Source organism: Polyodon spathula, chromosome 19, assembly GCF_017654505.1.
Source record: "Polyodon spathula isolate WHYD16114869_AA chromosome 19, ASM1765450v1, whole genome shotgun sequence".
Lineage (NCBI taxonomy): Eukaryota > Metazoa > Chordata > Actinopteri > Acipenseriformes > Polyodontidae > Polyodon > Polyodon spathula.
Genome location: NC_054552.1, coordinates 29,762,402 through 29,784,758, shown reverse-complemented (window position 1 = coordinate 29,784,758; position 22,357 = coordinate 29,762,402). Strand labels below are relative to the sequence as shown.

The window sequence follows — 22,357 nt, the reverse complement described above, 5'->3', positions numbered from 1 at the left end:
CAGCTATTTAATACAAATATTTTCAAAGAGAGCACACCACAATAATAAAACTTTTAAAAAATACTATCTTTTTTTTTTTTTTTCTTTAAAACACTTTCAGGGCAATTCACTTTTATAAGTCATTTGCATTTTTGCTGCGGTTTCTGATTTAATTTTTATTACACGTGTAAATGTCACATCACAGCTGGGGGAGTCTTGGTAAATCACATGTCATTGGATAACATATGATGGGGGAGGGATAAGGCTTGATTAAGGGGGGGGGGGGGGGGGGGGGGGATCCATTTGTAGGCCTGTAAGGCTGGAACACAGCAACCTGTCTGTTTTCAGCAGCACTGAGATTTACGAAAGCCAATATAATAATATTAAAAAAAATAATAAAATCCATCCCATCACGGTCAACACATATATTTAACATTTTTACAAATATAACAAAATCCAGTTATTAGAAACATAATTGAGTGTGTTTTTACTCCAATCTAAAACCCATATTATAGGTATGGCTCTTGATTCAGTTCTGAAATGGGATCGTTCTGACCCAGCAGTTGTATTCTGTGCAGTGTTAAACCTCAACATGCCACATTCAGCCTCAGCAATGCCTGCTATGAAACTGTTTTCCCGCAATCACCTTTTTTTTTTCCACACTGAGATTTCATTCTACATACACTGTATATTAAAAAAGGGACAACCCCAACAAAAATATCTTTTTTTTTTTTAATATTTAAACATGCACTTAAAATCAAGGCGTTGTCGGCCTGTTGCAGAGATAGATGGGTTGTCAGAGCGTTAATAGAGTAGCTCTACAACAGATTGTTGCTTTAATGTGGTCTGAAAAGTCCTTAATTTGTAGGGGGGGTGGGCTGCGTCTTCATCCAGTCATCAGACACGTCCGGCAGCAGAACTGGCGAAAGAGTTTCCGCTCACACAAGCGGTTCGATTTCACCATCTCGCAGAACACCTCATCAGCTAGAGGGCCAGTGTCAGGGAAACAGAAAGAGTAAAATAAAGTTCAGATCATCGGAAACAGGGGCTTGCAGATTCATTCAATACACGCTCAGGTCAGGTTACATCAGAAGAGACCATGCGGGGAAGCTGTTTGAAGGTTTAAAAACACATCCGGAACACAACATGCTACCTTTTTAAAAATCGGGTAACTTGTTTTGTTTGTTGGGCCTTTCACATCTTTGAAACGTCTGTCCTTTACCTTTTCAGTAATTTACTACATCCTGGTCAATCTGTATGATCACACCTGATACGGTCAAGTAGACAGACGTTTTGCAATGCATTCATTAGTGCAGTTATTTAAACTGTACTGGTGGTATGCGTTAGAATGCCAAGCCGAAATGAGACCACATAGATTGGGGTGAAGGTTAGGGATTGGTTTAGCCCGTTTCAAATCTGCACAACGGATCTCTAGTCAAACATCTACTTGGAATCTTAACATTTCTTGTACATCTCAGCTATACAGCACAATTACAAAGTTCTGGGACTTATACATGCTGCAGTCAGACCTGGATTTGGAAGTGCAATTTTTTTTTTTATCAGTGTAATTAGCAGAACACAGTGTATAAATCAATACAAGGACAAACACACAGTACATGTTTATCTTTTCAAGTTAATCTGGGGTTCAGGCAGTGGGAGCTGTGCCTGCGATTATGTAACTGAATGATTTCATGGTAAAGGCGTGCAGTGTACCGCTTGCTCTTAGCAACTGTTTTGTTTATTTGCGGCTGAAGATACTACAGTGTTGTGAAGCCAAGTCACAAGACCATGCAATCATTAATCTGGGTTAAAAAAAAAAACAAAAAAAACCCAGAGAGGATGATGGGAGCATTTGCTTAACATTAAGATGTTACACCATACACATTTACAGCATAAACTTGTATTAATGACAAGGTTCTTGTATTAGTTTGAAATTACAAAATTACACTTCTTATTCAATGATAAATTTTTATTAAAGGTTCCAGTGCAGTTCATCAAACACCATCTCGCTGAACAGATTCTGAAGGGCACTGAACCCTTAATCACACTGGTGTATATATATATATATATATATATATATATATACACACACACACACACACACACACACACATATATATATATATATATATATATATATATATATATATATATATATATATATATATATAACACACACACACACACACACACACACACACACACACACACACACCCACTTCAGCTTCTTTCGAACTGCAGTGTATTGAGGAGGGTATGAAGAGGAGTTCAAATGTCACCGCTGGAGGGCGCACTGCAGGCTCAAATGAACACTAGATTATAGCTCTCTACTTGTGGTTGTGGGGTCGTTTCTTCTCCCTTTAAGTGAATTGAGACCCTTTGAGGAGACACTCACTGGTATAACAAAGACTACCACAATCCCTTTGAATCACCGCAGTGGTGGCACGCGCCAGGCCCCCCTTTCCACTGTGTCCCTTTAATTGAACTTACCATTATTACACCTGACATTTGTTACACATGTGCCTCCCACTAAATTGTATCCATCTGTGCATCTGAAACAGTATCTTCCAGGGCCTTCGCAATTTAAACAATGCTCTTCACATCTGGCATGAAGAAAATAAAAAGAGAACAAAATCAAATAAACACACATGGCATTAAAAAAAAAAAGCAATCTGTATTTCTTGCTGCAGTTGAAGAGGTTGTGACAGCTCTAGCCGGTGTGGAACGAGACACTGCTGCCCTTTCTTCACATGTCAAGTTGCAGTGAGATGGACGATATTAACTGCCTGAGTAGATGTCTTGCAGTAAAAGCACTACCTTGCATTTCAAAGTTCAGGATTTTATATAGGAGGCCTTGTATACTTTCGTAAAGAGGTCCTAAATTGATTAAAAAACTAGGAAATGTAGAGCTGGTTTCACACAACCCTGATTAGCACTCATTTTTGACTAGCCATTGTTATTTTAGGCAAGGCAGTGGAGAATTTGGTTACATTGCCATATAGAATATGATCAGTCAAAGGGGCTTCATCCCAAGTTAGGAAAAGTCACAAAACGAGGAATACAACCTCATTTATGCTAAGTGGGAACCTCCACCAGTTGAAACCAAACCAAAACTAAATAAAGGAGACTTAAAACCAGTTAAAAAAAAAAAAAGACAGGATGTTACACAGTCCTAACGTTGCACTTTGTTTTTCTAAACTGCACACAGTTCATGATGGGCAGGGTTAAGATAGGAGAGCACTGCACAGTGTTCAGGTTTATTTGTCAGCAAACACTGACAGGCTACAGCAGCAGCACTGACTATGCGGGCTTGGCTGCCTGGTATCGTCAGGCTTCAGTCAGCGGCAGATTGTCTGCTGTCAATTGGGATTGATGTGGATGAGCACACGTTGCACTTCAAGAGTCCCTATAGTGTCTATCAGCAGTGGAAACAGACCATGGCTAAACAATATATAAAGAAAAACAAACCAAGTTACTTTAAAAATCTGGCTCCTAGCCAGGTTTCACCACTTGGAATTGTACCATTAGAAAATTCCTCAGAAAAGAAGAAATATTTTTGAAATGGTAAATATCAAAACAAGTGACAGGTGCCAAGAAAGAGAGATGAGGCGTGTAAAGGGATTAGCAAACCCCAACATGCTTGTGCTAAACTGAAGTCTACCAGAAGAAACACGTTTACTCATTAAAAATGCAAGAGATTAATTAATAAGACCTCACACAGGCCCAAATGCAAATAACATTCTGTTGATTATTTATGATGCGACTTGACAGTTACAGATTTGCAAGCTCAAAAGATAATTTGGCATAAAAATGAATTTAAATAAATTATAAAAGTGAGAAAGTACATGAAAATGACTGACAACTCAGACTACAAATGAAGCAGTACTGCTACAGGTGTTCTTCACTCGTTGGCTTCTCACAGTAGGGTATATATTGATGAAATCCTGTCCCATGTAGCTTTGCGAGGTGTGTTACCTGATCGAGGTCCTTGGCTGGGACCTAATCAAAACTTTTGACAACCCGCTAATCGCACTTAACAAAACCTGCATTTAATGGCTTTCTCTTTTTATGAATAATAGAAAGAAGATACTTTTTGTTAAGTGCAATTTGCGGGTTGTCAAAGTTTTGATCTGGTCCCAGCCCTTGTCTGCTAACACACATTCCCTTAAAACGAGCAGAGGCACTCTGCATCTGGAGCTTAAAGAGACAGGTCTCTGTACATCGGCTTTGTGTTCTTGCATTGGCAGGCTTTGTACAATCATATCTGAACAGACAGCAATTATTATTAAAATAGAAAATATGTGAGTAATGTTAACGATCATCCCTTAACCAATTACAGAAAAAATTTAATAAAATAATAATAATAATAATAATAATAATAATAATAATAATAATAATAATAATAATAATAATAATAATAACAATAATATATTATTCAAGCTCTTGAGCAGTTTCAGGTTTATTCACTTTTACTTACTATAGGACCATTTAAAAAATAATAAAGTTATTTACTCTGCAATTTAATTAATTGTTCTCAAGAGCTGCTGGTTTACCTCCAGCACAAATCAAGGGACTGCATGTCTGATTTAGAACAGCTGTTCATAGAAATCTACTTGTGTCTTGCATTCACCACACTAAAACACTGCAGCAAGCTCTGAGCAGGGACTGGAATTACACGCTGGGCTGCAGGTAGGGAAGATTTATAACCACATCTGCCAGTTGCTTCCTTTAAAAACTCACCTCAGCATTGATTTATAGGCATGGAAATATGGAGAGAGAAAAAAAAAAAAAATCTACCTACAACCTACATTTTGGAAACAGGTTACCTAGAAACCGCAATATAAATCATCTGAATTTCAGCTGGCAGTGTGACTCAACCAGCACAGGCTCTGAGCCTTAGCATGCTGACCTGCTGGACTCCAGTTCTGATAATGTGTAGGTCACATCACAGACTTGTTCAGAGAGAGAGTGCAGAGAGAGCTCTGTGGAATTACCAAGTATGGGACTGGCTGTCTCCATTTAGTGAGTAATAGGGAGGGCACAGAACCCACCAAAGCAGAATTTTTATATATGTGACAATGGATTGGCCACCACACCCTGAGCTTACTAGGTATCTGGATGGTGTGGTCCGCTGTAGTGTGATGAGGAAAAGCAACCCCAGCTGGTTCCGCCTCCCTAACCCCTGCAGCAAAGACTGGAGAGTTGGCACAGCCAGGACACTCCCCTGCACATCACACAGCCGTGCTTTTACCAGGCAAGCCACTCGTGAACCCCCACCACACCCTTCTCAACCCTTTCCAAAAGGGCGTTGCTGAGAAGGGCTGAAAATGAACTTTTCCCAACCCATTTCATTAGGAAAGGATAATGTTCCACTGACAACAGATCCTTACTACAGCAGCTATTTCCCGCAGTGAATTCATACTGGCTTGGGGTGCCACTTGCACGACATCAAAGACTTCTGCATGTATTGGAAACATGAGAGATGACCTAGTCTACTAGGAGTGAGTGAGGGGTTTAGTGGAGTGAAATGGAGATCCCCATCCCCTTGGTGCACGTGAGACAGCTTACTCATTACAACCTCTGCTGTGTATTTGAAGGATCAATTCAGACAAAGATATTTAATAAGCAATAGGCATGAGTGTGCTTAAAAGCAGGTAACAAATGTTCCTCCCCAGTCTTCTTTCATTCATGTAGCTGTGTCAATACATGGCGTATATCCAGGGAGCTGAAACACTGCTTTGATTTCGTGTAGCACCTACTTTCGGCAGACTCGCTGTGGCAGTCCGGACGCCTCCCCAGGGTAATATCCTTCAGTGCACGCAGGAACACATTTCCACTCCTGCTGCAGAAAGTCTCTGGCACACTGAATACATTCCTCCTTCCCAGGCCCTGAGCAAAGCAACACCACAAGACACACTTATTTAAACACAAAATAATTCAGCACATAACACGTTTTTGTCTTTCTCTCCTCATTAAATGATATGCGGGGTTTATGACTTGTATAATTTTTTTGTTTTGTTTTGTTTTTTTGGGCTGCTAGGCATTTCTCCCTTGATTGGTTCCATATTAGTCAAAACATTGATTAAAACATATTACAAAGACAACTTTGATGCTGGGGGACCAAGTTGTCTCCAGTCCATAGTTACCAATTATTGTATGTTTTTATTAAATGTTGTTGAAGCCGACACCCTGGGATCCTTCAAGAAGCTGCTTGATGCGATTCTGGGATCAATAAGCTACTAACAACCAAACGAGCAAGATGGGCCGAATGGCCTCCTTTCGTTTGTAAACTTTCTTATGTTTATTAAATATTGGTTCTTTTAAAATAAATAAATAAATAAATAAATAAAATACCAAAATAAATACAAAATAAATATTACAAGTTATATACCTTGATGACTAGTTTTAGAAGCTTACAAGGAAAGTTATTAAAAAAAAAAATCGACCTGACATTTATCTGTAGCATGCACGTTGATCTCCTGCATAAACGGCTGGCTATTATAGAAGGGTACATCTGCAAAATGCATTCTCTCTATGCAACATCAGTGGAATCGCATGATCTTACGATTAACATTCTCCACGAATCGTCAACTTTTGGAGTAACGACATAACAGCAGGTGGTGATCTCTGGAAAGCGAAGCCCTCCAGTTGTGTGAAGTTAACTTGTCTGTGAACTGCCCTGTAATTCCATCCAACACCTGGAATCGCTACTTGACCTGCAGTCGTGCAACCAGATCAGTTCCCAGACTGTGTCTTTATACACAGAGAATCAATGATTCCAGATTTGCCGAGCATGCAGCCAAGTATCTGGGGCAGACAGGTCCCTCGGCCCTGCAGTACTAGGTGACCCAGCGTGTACTGCCTTAGCAAGCCTGCTTCACAATGAACCCTTTACCAACTGATGGAAAGTGCTGAAAGCAGAGGCTGAGCAGCACTGTGTCAGCAGCATGCTGCTTGGGATTGAGCAGAGCAAATGCATGGAAGTGTATCAATACACCTAGAAATGAAAAGTGACATCTCTAAATAGGTACTGAATTGACTGCATGTAATAGCTACAGACAAGTACTGTTATTTATTTATTTTTAATCTTTTGAACAGTGGAATGCTAATCACCTGTACAAGTAGAGCAGGACAGATGGCAGGGACTGCATTTCATTTCCTCCAAGTTAAAATAGGTGCCGTCTCCACATTCAGGAACACACGTCATCCCAGCCAGGCTGCAGAAAATCAGGGGGAAAAGAAAAAAAAAAAAAAACAGAAGAATTTCAGTTACTCTGCTCCATGGAATGCACTGCCACCTCATATCAGAAGTGTTACATGAAATGATATAAGTCTGTAAATGTCAAACAGCTTTTTTTTTCTTGCTAACATGCAAACACTGGAGCAAGCTGAGCTGTTCAAATACAAACTGAACTCATTAAAAACAAAACTGGTCACATTTACCTGAACCCTTCACTGCAAGCAGTGCATCTATCGTAATCTCTGAAACATTTCTTGCAGTTGTCGTGACATTTCAGGCATTGCTTCTGATCTAATAAAAAAAAGGGCAAACAACACTCTGATGCATATATCATGTTTCACTTCATTTTTGACAGCTCATTCCTATAAAGCCAAATATTTAGGATTTGATTTGCTAGTTATACAAATATCATTCGACTGGCTGCCCAATGCCACCCACACAAAATAGAACATCACCCCCCCCTAAAAAAAAAACAAAAAAGAAAACACAGTATTATGTTTCTTTGTATGCGAGGTAAAAAAAACACACCCCCTACTACCTCATATAGAACAGTATAAACAAACCACAATCAACACCTGGTGCCATGACAGCTCACCAACGGATTTATTGCACAGTGTCAAAAATCCACTTGAGAAAAAAAAAAAAAAAAAAAAAAAAAACAGTCTGTTTAATAATCTCCATTCGGGGAACGAGATTTGTTTTTTAGCGATAAACAAGTATTATTGTTTGTCGTGTGCTTTATATTGTTTGGTGTAAACACACACGGTAGCCCTGTATAGAACAGTATAAACAAACCACAATCAACACCCTGGTGCCATGACAGCTCACCAACGGATTTATTGGCACAGTGTCAAAATATCCACTGAGAAAAAAAAAAAAAAAAAAAAAAAAAAAAAAACAGTCTTGGCACAGCTTTGTTAATAGATTCCCAGCATCAGTAACCGTTTCCATTCAACACATATTCATGGGTACAATTAGTAACGTCAATATAATAAACGATGTTTTGTAGGCACTCTTTTTTTTTTTAAAGAAATCGCTTCCGTTCATTGTCGGAGCTGTGCACAAAATATCCAAACTCCACGATTTAATAACTTTCATTAAAACACTGTAAACAGCTTTCTCAGCTAGAATCAGTCAAGCCGCAACTTGATTAGATTTACAACCGCATTACTTATAATAAATTTCTCTCTGGATAAAGTAATTATAAGAATCCTTTATACTGTAATTACTCACTCAAAAAAAAAGAAAGAAAAACGACCCAGATAAAGCCTGCTACCACCTGGCACCACACATTATGTGCTGAAGTTAATGACTCCTATCTCTTACTGTCGTCTGCGAAGAACCCCGATGGGCACGTTGCTGAACAAGTGCGGGCTTGGTCATAAAAGAAGAGGCCCCTTCTACAGGAGGTGCACTCGTTCTGGGCCCTGCTGAAACACGTCTCACACCCCTTATAGCAGCGTCGGCACCGCCTCACTTCAGCATCACTGTAGAACCCCAGGGGACAGGTGCTCACGCACGTCCTAAAAACACACAAGAAAAACCACAGGTCACAGAAGAACACCTCCAGCACATTGGTAAATCAGTCCCAGTCTGGTTAATGCTCCTCTGCCCCATTGTCTTAGAACATACTTTAAACCAGTCCTGGTACCTGCAGTGCAGGAAAGTATGTTATACTGAATATAATGCTGAAGGTATTGCATTGCAACTATTTTCTTACTTGCCAATGTTATATTAACTTTTACAGTAGTAATTTGCTTAGTCAAATCAATGCGCCCTGGTCCCAATTAGATTCAATAATGAGGGTTTCCACTATGTGCACATTAATAATAAAACATATTACATACCCCCAAGATGATTCATATCACGGCACAGACACACGGCATCAGTTTTAATCCTTGGATTCAGATAAAAACTCAATAGGGCCAAATGAGAGGTCTCTTCTATACTGGGGAATTACAAGTTTACTGGGGAGCTACAAAGACTTGAACCTACAAGTTAAGCTGCACCAGACATCCCATAGTTCTATGCATTTTAAAACGCATACATTTATAATAAAACACAATACTGTATGGCTTCTTGTACTGTACCTGCCGGACAAGATGTTTCCAAGGCTGAAATGGATACAGTTCAAACAGTGATCAGCATCTGGGCCGTCACAGCCCTGATCCCCACATTCGGAGTGGCAAGGACCTACACAACACAGCAACACATTGCTCAGAAATGCAAAACACCACAGGACAGGTACCACAGCTAGACCATCAATAAGGATTTCCCTTTCCCAAAAAACTGGGCAGGACGCCCATTTGAGAGGATCTTAAAATGGAGTTCTAACAGAAAAGGCACAACAGTATGGATATAAAAGAGTACCATAGTAACGGCAAAGTGTAATAAAGCACGGCAATAGAACAGGTAAGCATTGTACAGAATAGAAAACGTTTAGAAGGGTTTAAAAGAAACACAACAGGAGTGTTCTACCTTCAGAAACCTTTCAAGGTGAAGACAATGTACAAGAAATGCAGTTTTGAGCTGCGTAATGAACACAAGGCATTGACGCGAGCAAATGGCTGGGAAAGTGGGGATTACTCTGCAGCTGTTTAAACTGGACACTCTTACCATTGTACTCATCCTCTTCCTCCATGATCTCCTGCTTCTCCAGCTCAGTCAGGCTCTTCTCCCCTTCCGGAGAGATCTCCAGCTGCCGGGAACGTGAGCTGTGTGATTGGTAAGGGTGCTCCGAGGTTCCGTACAGCACCAGACTCCACTCCCTTAATTTCCCTGCGTGCAGTAAACAAGGGGGGTAATCATGAAAACACTCCCCAATCCAGCAAAATTAAATTACATTATCTGCACTACGCCTTTTTTAAAATTCAATCAGCTTTTTAAATCCGTGAAGCCTTGTTGTTTTTTACGACATTGAAAGAATGTGGAGTAATATTTAGTCAATTGGGGATGTCAGAGTTTTTGACTATCTTTGGGAAAATGTCAAGCTTTATTCCGATCTGCTCAAAGACATAGAATGACTGTAATGTTTTATTGTTTTATTGTTCCCAAAAAGTTCAAACTGGCTGCAAACTCGTCTTAAATCTTCAACTCCAAACTACCCAATGAATGAGGTGCTTCAAGAACTTGTCAAATCAAGCATACACTCATTAAAAACAGTGCCAAATATTTATATAAAAGCCCTCACCATCAAAATTCCTTGGCAGGAACAAATATGAAATGAGCCATTTTCAGCCCCCTGAATCATCTTCGTCACGCCTCTATCATGATAAACACAGCAGCTCATTCACAAGATACTTATACAAACTATGCATCTTTTGCTTTCTAAATGAATTGTTCCAGTAGTGCTTTTTGTCTGTACCGTTTCTCCAAAGTATTTTAGCTGGAGGGCTGTGTAAGTTGCATGCACCCTTCGTTGGTGTTGGTAATCATCAAGGCGCTATTCTGACTCCTGCTTGCCTCCAGAGATCACTTTGGAAAAGCTGTTGCTCTTGTGAAGCCATAACCAGTTGCTCCAAGCACTTCCGCGCCTCCGTTGGGCAAAATTGGCAGCCAGTAAATTGTCAATTGCAACCTTAAATTATTTGTAACCCGTCTTGAACTACATTGTCCTTTTCCACTTTGTTGGTAGTCTGCGGACTTGATTCCCATTTAAATGGAAGGAGACGAGCACAAAGACACCAGGTCAGCAATTACGGCTGCATTAAATGCAGTCTTCACCCCTGAACCTTTGGCACAACCACGGCTCATAGTTTCACAGCTGCTCGAGCTGTCTGCCGCTGACCATTTTGCAGAACAAGCAGAAACGGTAATTGCAAGGTGCTCCTAATCATTTGATCATTTCAGCAAACTTGAATGCATGTCGACTGTGAATACTCTAAAATTGTATGCTGAACAGAACAGAAGCTCACCATGCTGCCTGAAGCTAGCCGGTCCTGCACTTCAATACCTGTGTTCAGTTACTTTCAGGACATTTCGTACCAGAGAGGTTCAAGCAAACAGGAAATGATCACAAACTCACCCAGAGATTCTGGGTTGCGCAACTGTGAGGGCGAATCAATGATTTCCAGAGTCCACTCTCCTTCCGCTTTCTCTCCCCAGCAGTGAACCGTCAGGAACTCCCAGTTTTTGAAGCCATCGTTCGAATTATCAAACGTCCTGCACACAAACACAGCAAAAGAACAAACAAGTGCACAGATACGCAGGAGCCGTTAGCCTCAAGTTCCAAGCAGCTTTTCTTTTCGTCACGCAACCAGCTTCCCACCATCCCCCATTTGCTGGATCTGTTTGAGTAATACTGGAACAAGTTTCACACCCTGTGGTCTGACAACTGCAGCTTAAAAACACAATCTTAAATCACTTTCACATGACAAAATGCTACATGGAAATTCAAATAACGGTTCCAATGTACTCAAAAGTTTTAACAGCAGTAGCAGGCATTGCATGAATAGAGGGGATCAGAAATGTCAGAATGGACCAAAACTGACTGACCACATACTCATCTAACAACCAGGCATGTGCAAGCTAGACTCCATAAAATAGGTTCTTAATGCAATTAACAAGTTGTGATGATATTTTAAAACAGGTTCTGGTCACGGTCACAGTATAGCCAGAGCTTACTGGTTTTGGAAACCGACAGCAGAGGTCTGTGTAAATAGACAGCAATCTAGTTAAATATAAAACTGGAGCAGGTCTGGCTGGCAGCAAAGAATGCAACATTATTACACAGTATAAAACTCAAAGCAAAGTCTGGAAAACGAAGCTATCCAAACAAGAAACATCCGAGAATGTTGTGCTAATAAGATGGAAATGTTTTTAACACCTTGGTTGCTACACTAATCGAGAGACGAAAGAAATAAAGCCTCGGTCAACAGAAGGGTGTCATGGGGGAAAAGCACCCTGTCAGGGCACGATAACCTTTGCTTGAGGAGCCGAAGCACCTTCACTGCAGCCAGCAACACTGTCACTGACTCAAGGCAAGAAGGGGCTTTCATCTGGCAACGCACAGCCTCTTGGGCGTAAACAGAAGAGCATTGCAAAGAAACATCCAAGTTTTTAGAAAGAAAAAACAGCTTGAAATCATTTGGATCCGTTACGAAACATCAATTCAAAATTTGATTTACGTATCAAAAAAACAGGGTGTCAACTTGTATCCTTAAATGGTTATTCATTTTTAGTATTTCACAATCCATAGACTCCCATTGGGGTTACACATATTATGTAATATGTGCAACTCCAGCTTATAATATAAAAACGTTGTCTGTTTCTAAAACATCAGGCCAATGATATAGAAAGATTTCTCTTTCTTTAGTCCTGATGTTAAATGTTAAAGCTTTTAGATAACTGTTTTTCAATATGTCTAGTCCATGTTTAATATACAGCTGTTACTGTCGTCTTCACACGGAATCAAAATATTTGAAGGCGTTACTGTATTACTGTATAATTATGCAAAAATGTGCATAGACTTATACCTGGAAAATGCAGTCCCTGTTAACAAGCCCAAGGTGTTGATAAATCTGCATTACTACACACCAGCATGGCAAGTTGTGACAATAACATTGATGAAAGACTGCATTAAAAAGGTGTAATTGGATTTCCAATAGATTTTCTCTCTTATAAAAGTCCTCCTTACAAGCCCAAACATACTTTTACATGGCACAAAACACAGTTTAATTGATAGACAAATTCTATTTTAATACAACAAATGTGGTTTTACTTGGTATGTGCACTCAACATCTCAATTAGAAAGAGACAGACTTCATGGGATACTGCATAGTCAATTGTTTGTTTTGCAATATGGACAGCAATTTGTAAATAGCACCCAATTATATCTATTATGTTCTTGCTTAAAGAAAAAAAAAATCCTATTAGAAAAACAAAATTCCTCCAGCTATAACTTACTTCAGAGAAACTATAAACCCTGTCTGCTGTTCCAGCTTGTTTCTCTAGTAATAGAGCCAATATTCTGGCCTCTGCTTGAACAGCTTTCTTTTATGTCCTGTTAATATCAGATCCGGGGTAGAAAAACACTGCTAATGATCTTAAATGGTTTTTAAAAAGATTTGCTGAATCTAGACTTAATTACAACATTGTTTTTTTGTTTCTGAAATATTTATTCTACTTCTATTGTATTTACATTTTGGTCACCTGCACAAGATATTCTATATTCCAGATAAGAGCTGGATGGCTGGTAATAGGATTATAATAGTATCAATATTTTTCAAGTTTGCCAAGATTTCCCCAGTGCACATTCACAAATGTTTTGAAAACGTCCCCTGCTTGTTAATTTAAGAAAACATTCTGTTAAAAGGTACTATGACATTGTATTTCTTTATTTTGACTTGCGACATTACCTCCAGATTCCCAATTTTACAATACAGTGTACATAAAAATACTTACAGAATAAGGATTTCTTAAATACTCATCCCTACATTATCTACCTGCCCATGCCTGCCTTTTCAAGTTGTCAATGACTGACTTTCTGAATTAACAGGTGCTATAATCCACTCACCTTTTTGCCAGAAGCTGGGATTTGGTGCCCGATGGAGAGATGAGGTTGACCTGGAGATCCCCGCGGCGAGGATGTACGATCGACACTCTCACAACGACGTGCTCCAGATACACCACATGCTGCTCCGCATGATCGGAGCAACCAGTGGACGTGACGGTCGACTTCAGTGACTGCTCAGGACGGATATATCTGGAGTGAAAGCCGAGAGGATAGATCAGGATAGATTAGAACCAAGGCTGGATTTTATTTATTTATTTTCACAGATTTTCGTGAAAATGATCCATTGTCATGTAATATGTAGTTCTTTGTGAAAATTCTCATTTCTGAAAAAACAGTGTGTGTGTATATGTATTTTCAGGTGACTTTCTTTACAGCACTTAGGTTTACAGATCTGCTATAAGTGGTTATGCACATTATATTAACATGTTATTAAAATGTGCCATTACCAGCTACAGATTATGATTATAACTAATTTTAAAGCATACAAACACTTCTAACAGATCCCTAAATCAAACAGTTACCAAAAACAGGCTGATCATAAATGTAAAAAAATGATGCACATCCACTAGAAAGTTTTATTGGTGTATTTTCTTCAGGGTATTGACTGCTGGCTTTCAAACACACAGGCAGCTCACTAAATAAATAAAGAGACTTGGAAGGAGGTTCAGAATCCTGCCGCGCTCCTGGGCTGCACCTGCCCCGCTGACCCCCAGCGGAGACATTTACTGGCACCGTCAACTCCCCAGGGCACCGTAAACGTTTCAGCATTTCAGGATAGAGGATCTGATGCATTATGAATTTAAATTTAAATTTGGTCAACCAAATGAGTGGCCAACTATAAAGACTAAAGCCAGATTCAAGCCTTTTAACTCCAAAATGTAACTCGCAACTGCCGTTCAGGGTCTGCTTGCATGGCCTCCCTATCTGGGCTTGAACTCAAAATCAGCACCTCAGCACAGTGTTGGGGAGTCCTTTGGGTCAGATGTTCCTGTCTCACTGACGTGAACGCAAACAACGAGGCCATGGCATCTTTTCAAAGAAGATTAGGGGTGTTCATCCAATATCCTGGATGGATTCCAATGAAGATCAACATTTTAGCCTTGCTGAAGTTAGCCTGGCTAAGTATTCACTAACAGCAGGGAAGGAGGCATCAGGCTGTTTTTGCTGAAGCCGTTTCTAAAGGATTCAAATGAAAATATACAGCAGAAATGTTAACCAACCGGGCATTCTTCAGTTATGCTGGCCCGCCAAGTGACCGCCACATATGTTTCCATCACATAGCCAAGCTTAGTGTTCACACGTCAAGGCCCGTCAGGAAACAACTCTGTAGTATCTCTTGAATGGGTGGCTCTGATTACTCCTAATTAATTCTGATGTATCCTTGACGCATGTCCTTAGGACACTGAAATCAACCAGCACTTTACAGAAAGTTTACCACAGGATTCATTAATTAAATAACTGTGATGTTTTAAAACAAAGAAATACATAAAAATGGTCTACTGTTTTGAGTAGTTATCTTGCCTACTTCACTAGCTGTCGGTAACTTTTATAAAAGACTTTGTAAAGTGGAAAAGAGGGAGTCTACATACATCACAGTGTACAACAAAAAAAGAAGCAACTTTTTCAGTGGGAATTCATCTCCTGGCATGTTCAGTTTTCTATCTTTTAAAGTTGTTTTTTCGCACAGCAGGTTTCAAAAGGTGTCAAGGTCAAAGACATGATCAATAGCAATATATATATATTATATATATATATATATATAATATATATATATAATAATATATTAATATATATATATATATATATATATATATATATATAATAAAAAATGTATTTTTTCGATTGTCGTCCCAAAACTTATTTATACTTTTTTGGGGGAGTAGAGGCAGGTAAGAGACTACAAGTTAACAGATATATGCAGGTAAAATGAAGGCGTTAGCTGGGTCACTGCCGTAGTTACGTCAAGTGGAGCGAGCCTGAAGACTCTCCAGACCTAGAGAAGGAAGTGGCCCTGGCTGACTTTTGGGATCATTTGCCTTGAGGCTGCAGGTCAGGCTGGGAAACACCTGGATGTTAAGCAGGGGATTTGAGTTCAATCCTCAAGCTGGGTCATTACTGTACAACGCAGGTCTCACAGAAACAACTTGTTAAGCTAGCAAAACACAAGAGAGATGGCTTGTAAGCATTTACATATCTTGTTCCATGATTACTTCACAGTTGCACAACCATTTGTAGGGCAAAAACATAAAATACCTTTAAGGTGGTAAAGCAATGTTGCTGACCTTAATTTAGGGGTAACAAGAAACACTGCAGTTTCGAAATTGCAGGATGCTACTGAAAAATAAAAAAAATAGAAAAAACTATACGAAATATAGCCAACAACGCTTTCTGCCGCATTGTGTGCTGAGCATTTAATCACAGAGGCCAATTACTCTATTGATTTATTACACAGTATAAAAGGTGCATCTCTGTAATGCTGTCAAATTATTCTTGGATTACTCCCAGGCACATCTTTCATCACTAAATCTCAAACCATCTTATCTTAATTGCTGGCTTCAAAAGATCAATGCAGTTTGCGTTTAAGAAATCCAAATCAACAATCCAGATACAAATGTTTACACTATGCTACTGACAATGGGTCAGGACTGTCGCAGCATTTACACTCAAATGCAATTTGTAAAAATAACTGTTGAAGTTACAAACAGTAACAAACAGTTGGAACATTTTTGGTTGCTTAAATTAGTGTCCAGTCATGCAAATATCTTTTTATTTTCGCAAAAGAAAATTGCACATTGCACGATTCTTATTGAATATATGGAACTGAAAATACTATGCAATGTAAAATACAAATGCAACACAAATTATCATTCAATTTAGAGTACATGACTGGCTTTTGAAGACGAGAAATACACTAAGAGACTCACACACACTGATGGACAGTTTTTTAAAAAATCTCCTTCTTTGATTTAAATGACAATGGTATTTAGAGCTGCCAGGTGTTGGATCAGTTGAATCGCCCATAATGTTTTTAGTATGACCCGCTCCCACGTACACTCTCATCATATAAAGATTACATTCATTAACGTTGTAATAATGCTTATTGGCCATGGACAACAGATTGGTAACTTGCACGGTTTCTGTTGATTCAACAAAGGCACTGACTTAGTTCATCACATATTGTTATGCAAGCTTACTGACTGTGTTCCAAGTGCCGGTCTGGCAGTTAACTGTCAAACAGAAAGCATTGAGTTAGTTAGGGGTGAAAGATTTGACTTTGTTATGACAATAACTTCTTTTCATTTACAGATAGTGAAGTAGCAAATCCACCAGCTGTCATCAAATTAGTAATGATTCAAACTTCTCTTGGGTCCCTGTGCTCGATTTAAAAAAATAAAATTATGATAATAATAATAATAATAATAATATTAATAATAAAAACATATTTCCATTTCAGTGGGCATCAAGTAAATGAGTTATAATTGCTTATTTGTTTATTTAAAATGTTATTTAGATTCTATAGCATAACATCAATGTACATCAAAGAACATTGGAAGTCAAACTTTGCATTTACTCTTGTACAGTAAAGGGGGAGCTGTCGACAGGAAGGAGGTAAAGCACTTTCTTTGCCAAGACTGCACTTGATTACATTGTGATAAATCCCAATACTGATGTAAGATGCTGGACAGGTAGTGAAGGGCAGCCCCTGTGTAATCGTCCCTATTCTGTGCTGCACAGCTCATGCCCTTCCAGCTCTTGCTGGCAGTACAACGGAGGGGGGGGAGGGGCTGGCTGCCTTGCTCACCTGGGCCTCCGATCACTGCTTCCGATGCAGGTGTGCTGCGGGGGCACACTTCTCCATTTCTTCGCTTCTACAACCATGGCTTCTGCATCCACCAATCCAAACCCATACAGATGGCTGACTGAGGAAAGATGCACTTTTGAGAACAGCAGCTACAGAACTGGGTTTCTGTTATAGGATTTGGTTCAATCAGATCAAATCAGATTTAACTTCTATCAAAAACACATTTTGACAGGCAAGTGAATTCAGTTATATTTAATAGTATTTGTGCAATCTTGTGTTGGCATAACACTACAAGCCCTTTTAAACAGCACAGAGTTATGTGGATCAGAGGAGTTCCCCCATGGTTACTAAAGAATGCACTAACCTCTACGGCCAGCGGCATTGGTCTTCCAGTCAGGTGCTTTGAGGTGGACAGGCCGGGATGTCTTGACCAGGAGATGCTGGACGTCTCTCCAAGTTATTAACGGGCTGAAAGAGAGGGAAAGAAATGGTGCTGTTGTTCCAATTCAACCAAAACCGAATTGCACGCTCCAAAGTCAAAGCTGTGGATACAAGCAATGCAATCCTGCGCTCTCCCACACCCCGTCGCTTTATACCTAAACACTGAAGGATGCCGGTAAGGAAAGTAGTAGACTACAGTGCCGTGATCAAAGCTGAATCTAATCTGTTCTACTCTTTTGCTAAATCATGAGCACTGCTCCCTGTAGGCAGATTATTGGAGATATCATAAATGTGAACACTAAGACACACTAATTGGCAAAATACATAACTAAACTATCCCACATGATGAAGCTGAATGAGAATGAAACATCACAGGAGATTTACAATTAATGTTACTCACTTAGCACAAGAGACATTTATGCTCATTGAACAACATTGAGATACATCAGTCCCCCTCTGCATCAACCCTCTTTGACACATGGCACCCTTGATACTACATGTATGAGCTTCATACTAAACTATTGCAGCACAATAACATTACTGCCAATTGTTTTGATCAAAGAAGTTTGATCAAATTTGGGAAATGTTCCTAAAATCTAGCAACATGAAAAGTCACTATTGAAACTAGGTGGAGTGGCACTTTTACTAAATATGCAGCCAGGTAAACAAATTCATGAGACCAGTTTTCAAATAATAATAATAATAATAATAATAATAACATCCCAAAAACTAAACAAAGTTGTTGGCGACCTCAATGTGTATCCCTGACATACTTGTAACAGATCTAGATCTCCAAGGGTAATGTGGATAACAAAACCATTTCACAACATCACTTCACATTGTTTCACAATAGTCCTGGTTATCAATAGGACTTCTGTTTTCATTCTCTACGGTGTTTATACACACATTCTTGCCAATGGAAACATCTTGAAGGGCAGGGGGAATAATTTAACAGCATATGCATAAATGTGTTAATAGCTACACACGATCAGGGAGGTTTTACATACACTACTGCAAGCCAAAGAAATAAACAATTCCACACAAGAGACCACGATGGCATTCCTATTAAGTTCAAAGCCCAGTTCAGATGATCACTGGCATTTCAATCAGGATATCTATGGCACATTCTATTAAAACTACTGCTAGACTTTCACAGGTTTTTAAAGTCATTTTTTATTTTCTTTATGGTAGTTCCTTTTGTGTGAAGAAAAAAAAAATAGGAGGGGCGAAAAAGGAAATGCAGGTTTTGGAGCAATCGGCGTGTGTGGTCTGCGTTTCACTTGGAAAGGGTTAGAGAATAATCCAATCTATAAACACAGCATCTAAATAATAAACCTCTGCGATTTGTCGTGGGTTCACCTGTTAAATGTTCCTTGATGTATCCTATCTAAAAATAAAATAAATACACTGAACAGAAATGCCTGTTTTGAAACACTGAGTGCACCCAGTTTAATAGACTGGAGCCCTGCCTAAAAGGCCTCACACACACATAAGCCCCCAGTAATGCTGTCCGAGGGTCAGTGATCTTACACAATCTCCCTCTGGGGCTTACTGTAATGTTTGGATCAAATAAAAAACACTGCCATGGTTTTGGACAATTAACACGCACCTTTTCTGTCCCAGAGATAGCCATCTATTATAAACCAATGAGCATTACAAAAGAAAAAGGTTGTTCAGTTTCTTTTGTACTGGATCGCTTAGGAGGCTTGAAATATATGTTGTTGTTTAAATCAGGTTTTAAGATTCTAAAGTCGTGTTCTGTTTAGCAGGCATTAGCGGATGGGATAATGACCTCCCAGCTCTGAACCGGACTGGCTGACACAAAGCGTGGGGTTTAGAACTCCTTGTATATTCTCATCCTGTTCTAATCCTCCAAATGTTTCCTTGTTAGAGTTCCAGTTTCAAAAAGCTTCCCAGAGTTAATTACAATTATGTAATGTGTATATTGCAATTACAATGTCATTGTAGCTGAAACATGGTAACCTGCATGATTATAATTATACCATATAACTGATTGATTACAGTTCAATTACATATTTATTTATAATTTGATCACTATCCTTATATTTTTCAGCCACTTTTGGTGACCCCCTTTGTTTGAAAATAAATAAATAAATAAATAAATAAAGTACGTTCTGTATTTGTACCTGTGACAATTGCTTGGTTGTTTAGAATAAACAGAGTAAACATGTTAATGTGTGGAGTTGTTTGTTATTTTAGTGTAACTGTAATTATAACCAATTACTGCAGCATAATTATAATAGAACAAATTTGCACTGGAATTGTAATTGCAATTTAACAAACAATTCAACTGTAATTAGAATTCTAATTGACCCCAGGTCTGTTACAGACTAAAAGTTGATACTCACTTTGCTTCCAGAGCCAATGCAATGACCCCAGCGACCATGGGGGCGGAGACTGAGGTCCCTGTGTGGCCATCAGTGCAGCGCTGGCGCAGGTCTGTGGTCACCTGTTCGGGAGAAAAAGTCACGAGTAGCCAGCAGGCTACAGAACCCCAGGACCGCTCAAGTTCTGTAACCCGTTTACTTCACGTGCTTCTGCAAGACACTCTGAACTAAACCTTACAACCCTTTCAGTGAATGACAGCTCTGTTACGAGTAAGGGATTCCAATAAATCTATCAAGAGAGATCTGGATTTCAACTCAAACATTTGTGGTATTTGCAAATGAAAAACACCCACCCACAGAGTTCCACAGAACAGCCTAAAAGCAAGGGAGGGTAATCTATGTCCTGCAAACAATTACAGGACCAGTAAACGTTGTGCAGACGTCAGAGATACTGACTGCGCAGCAACAAAAGCTTTAACTAGGTCAGCCTTGTTTTAGTTATGCATGACCCCACCCACTGAAACTGGGTTAATGACATTTAGTCCAGAAATCTTACTTTCTGGAGCTTGAACCCTTCCAACTACTGAACCAATGAACCCTTCGCAGTAAACAACGAAAGAAAGAAACAAATTTGAAACTGCGTTTCCAAGTCCTTTGTGACTAACGATTCAATCCAATAATAAAATGCTGTACTCAACAATTTTCCTGTCGTAGAACTCCCCGCTGCTGTAGGTCGTAGCCAGCGTGGAGGCGCACTCCTCCAGGTACCAGGGCTTGTTCCCGTTCTCCGTGCTGCTGCTGACGGAGATGGTGTAGATGCTGTTGGTGTAGCCGTCGCAAGAGCAGTGGTCCCCCTGCCTGCCACCGTTCCCAGAGGCCCAAACAAAAACCGAGCCCAGGCCCTTCCGGCCCTGAGTTCAAAAACAACAAGCCCAGAGAGTGGTCAGCAGAGCGTTATCACAAGGCAGAAAAAAAAGACCCACAATTAATAGTTTAGGATTAGTGACCTACAGGACGTCTATTGAAGGGCTCGATCATTGTGTGCTATTAATTCCTATACACGTTTTAACCTGTTCACCATGGGTTACCAAATCAGGGAATGGATTTCAAAAGACCAGCATGAAGAAAAAGAATCAAAGCTTGCTTTCGTATTTCTTGGTGATAAACTCGCAGAGAAGCACCTTTTTAATGCCCATCTCAAAGGCCTGTTTGGCCAGCAGACCTGGGCCGTCCACCGTCTTCCCATCGTCATCCGGCCCCCAGCTGGCACTGTAAATGTCAATGTAGTCGGGTCTGATGCCAAGAGACTTCGCTTCCACCATATCTGTTACATCTCCATCCAACATCCGAATGCCTGAAAGCACAAAAACAGGGGCATAGCGGCACACAAAGAGCCATAATTGCAATTAAAAGCCTTTGCTGGTTACTGCAGAGAATTGAAAAGACGTCTGCAGAACTTGAAACAATGTTGCTCTGTTTATTATTTTAATGAGCATTATAGGGTGAAAAAAAAACCCAAAACAGCTATGATTCATATCTCTTTGATTACCAAATTACCCCATTTAAAAATAATAAATAAATAGTTTAAGAGCTAAAAAATACACCCACAACTGAAAAAGCTGTGAATTACGCTCAAACAAGACAGCCGTATGGCTGCAGACGTGCTCGCCTTTTAAAATGAAACTGTGTTTTTGTTTCCATTCCATTCAAAAAAAATATCCCTGCTCTGTAACTGTCAATGTCATTACTGTACAGCGAAATCACACAGCCTGCTTTGTAAGGATTGGTGAGTTTAAGCAAATGAAAATAACCAGACAACAACAACAACAAAAACATTCCTTGTTTCCCACTTCCAGCGGCAGCAACAGAGCAGGGCAATTCCTCAAGTGGAATAGTAATGCAGTCTATTAGAATATGGCTTGGACAACAACCCTTGTTCCGAGCTAGCAAGTGGGTTCTGAAATGGGACTCCATCCATTAGCATAGGAATGAAGACTGAGTGATGGAAATTCAGTTGCAGTTTTCCAGCAGTT

General features: G+C 39.6%; 1 protein-coding gene across 3 annotated transcripts in view; it reads right to left on the bottom strand.

Annotated features, from left to right (window-relative positions):
* Positions 1-697: 697 nt before the first annotated feature.
* LOC121294515 (proprotein convertase subtilisin/kexin type 6-like) overlaps positions 698-22,357 on the bottom strand; it is a 30,064-nt gene continuing 8,404 nt past the window's right edge. For 2 of the 3 annotated variants that reach the window (XM_041218310.1, XM_041218308.1), the window contains 15 exons: positions 21,506-21,678; positions 21,023-21,235; positions 20,346-20,446; positions 17,900-18,003; positions 17,536-17,653; positions 13,734-13,922; positions 11,244-11,380; positions 9,836-9,997; positions 9,310-9,412; positions 8,546-8,742; positions 7,423-7,510; positions 7,093-7,196; positions 5,739-5,868; positions 2,470-2,582; positions 698-972 (listed from right to left, as the gene is read on the bottom strand). In XM_041218310.1, the coding sequence (XP_041074244.1) occupies positions 866-972; positions 2,470-2,582; positions 5,739-5,868; positions 7,093-7,196; positions 7,423-7,510; positions 8,546-8,742; positions 9,310-9,412; positions 9,836-9,997; positions 11,244-11,380; positions 13,734-13,922; positions 17,536-17,653; positions 17,900-18,003; positions 20,346-20,446; positions 21,023-21,235; positions 21,506-21,678 (2,039 nt within the window). In that variant the 3' untranslated portion in view covers positions 698-865. The remainder of the gene's footprint in view (positions 973-2,469; positions 2,583-5,738; positions 5,869-7,092; positions 7,197-7,422; positions 7,511-8,545; positions 8,743-9,309; positions 9,413-9,835; positions 9,998-11,243; positions 11,381-13,733; positions 13,923-17,535; positions 17,654-17,899; positions 18,004-20,345; positions 20,447-21,022; positions 21,236-21,505; positions 21,679-22,357) is intronic. The other variant, XM_041218309.1, reaches the window with a different exon arrangement.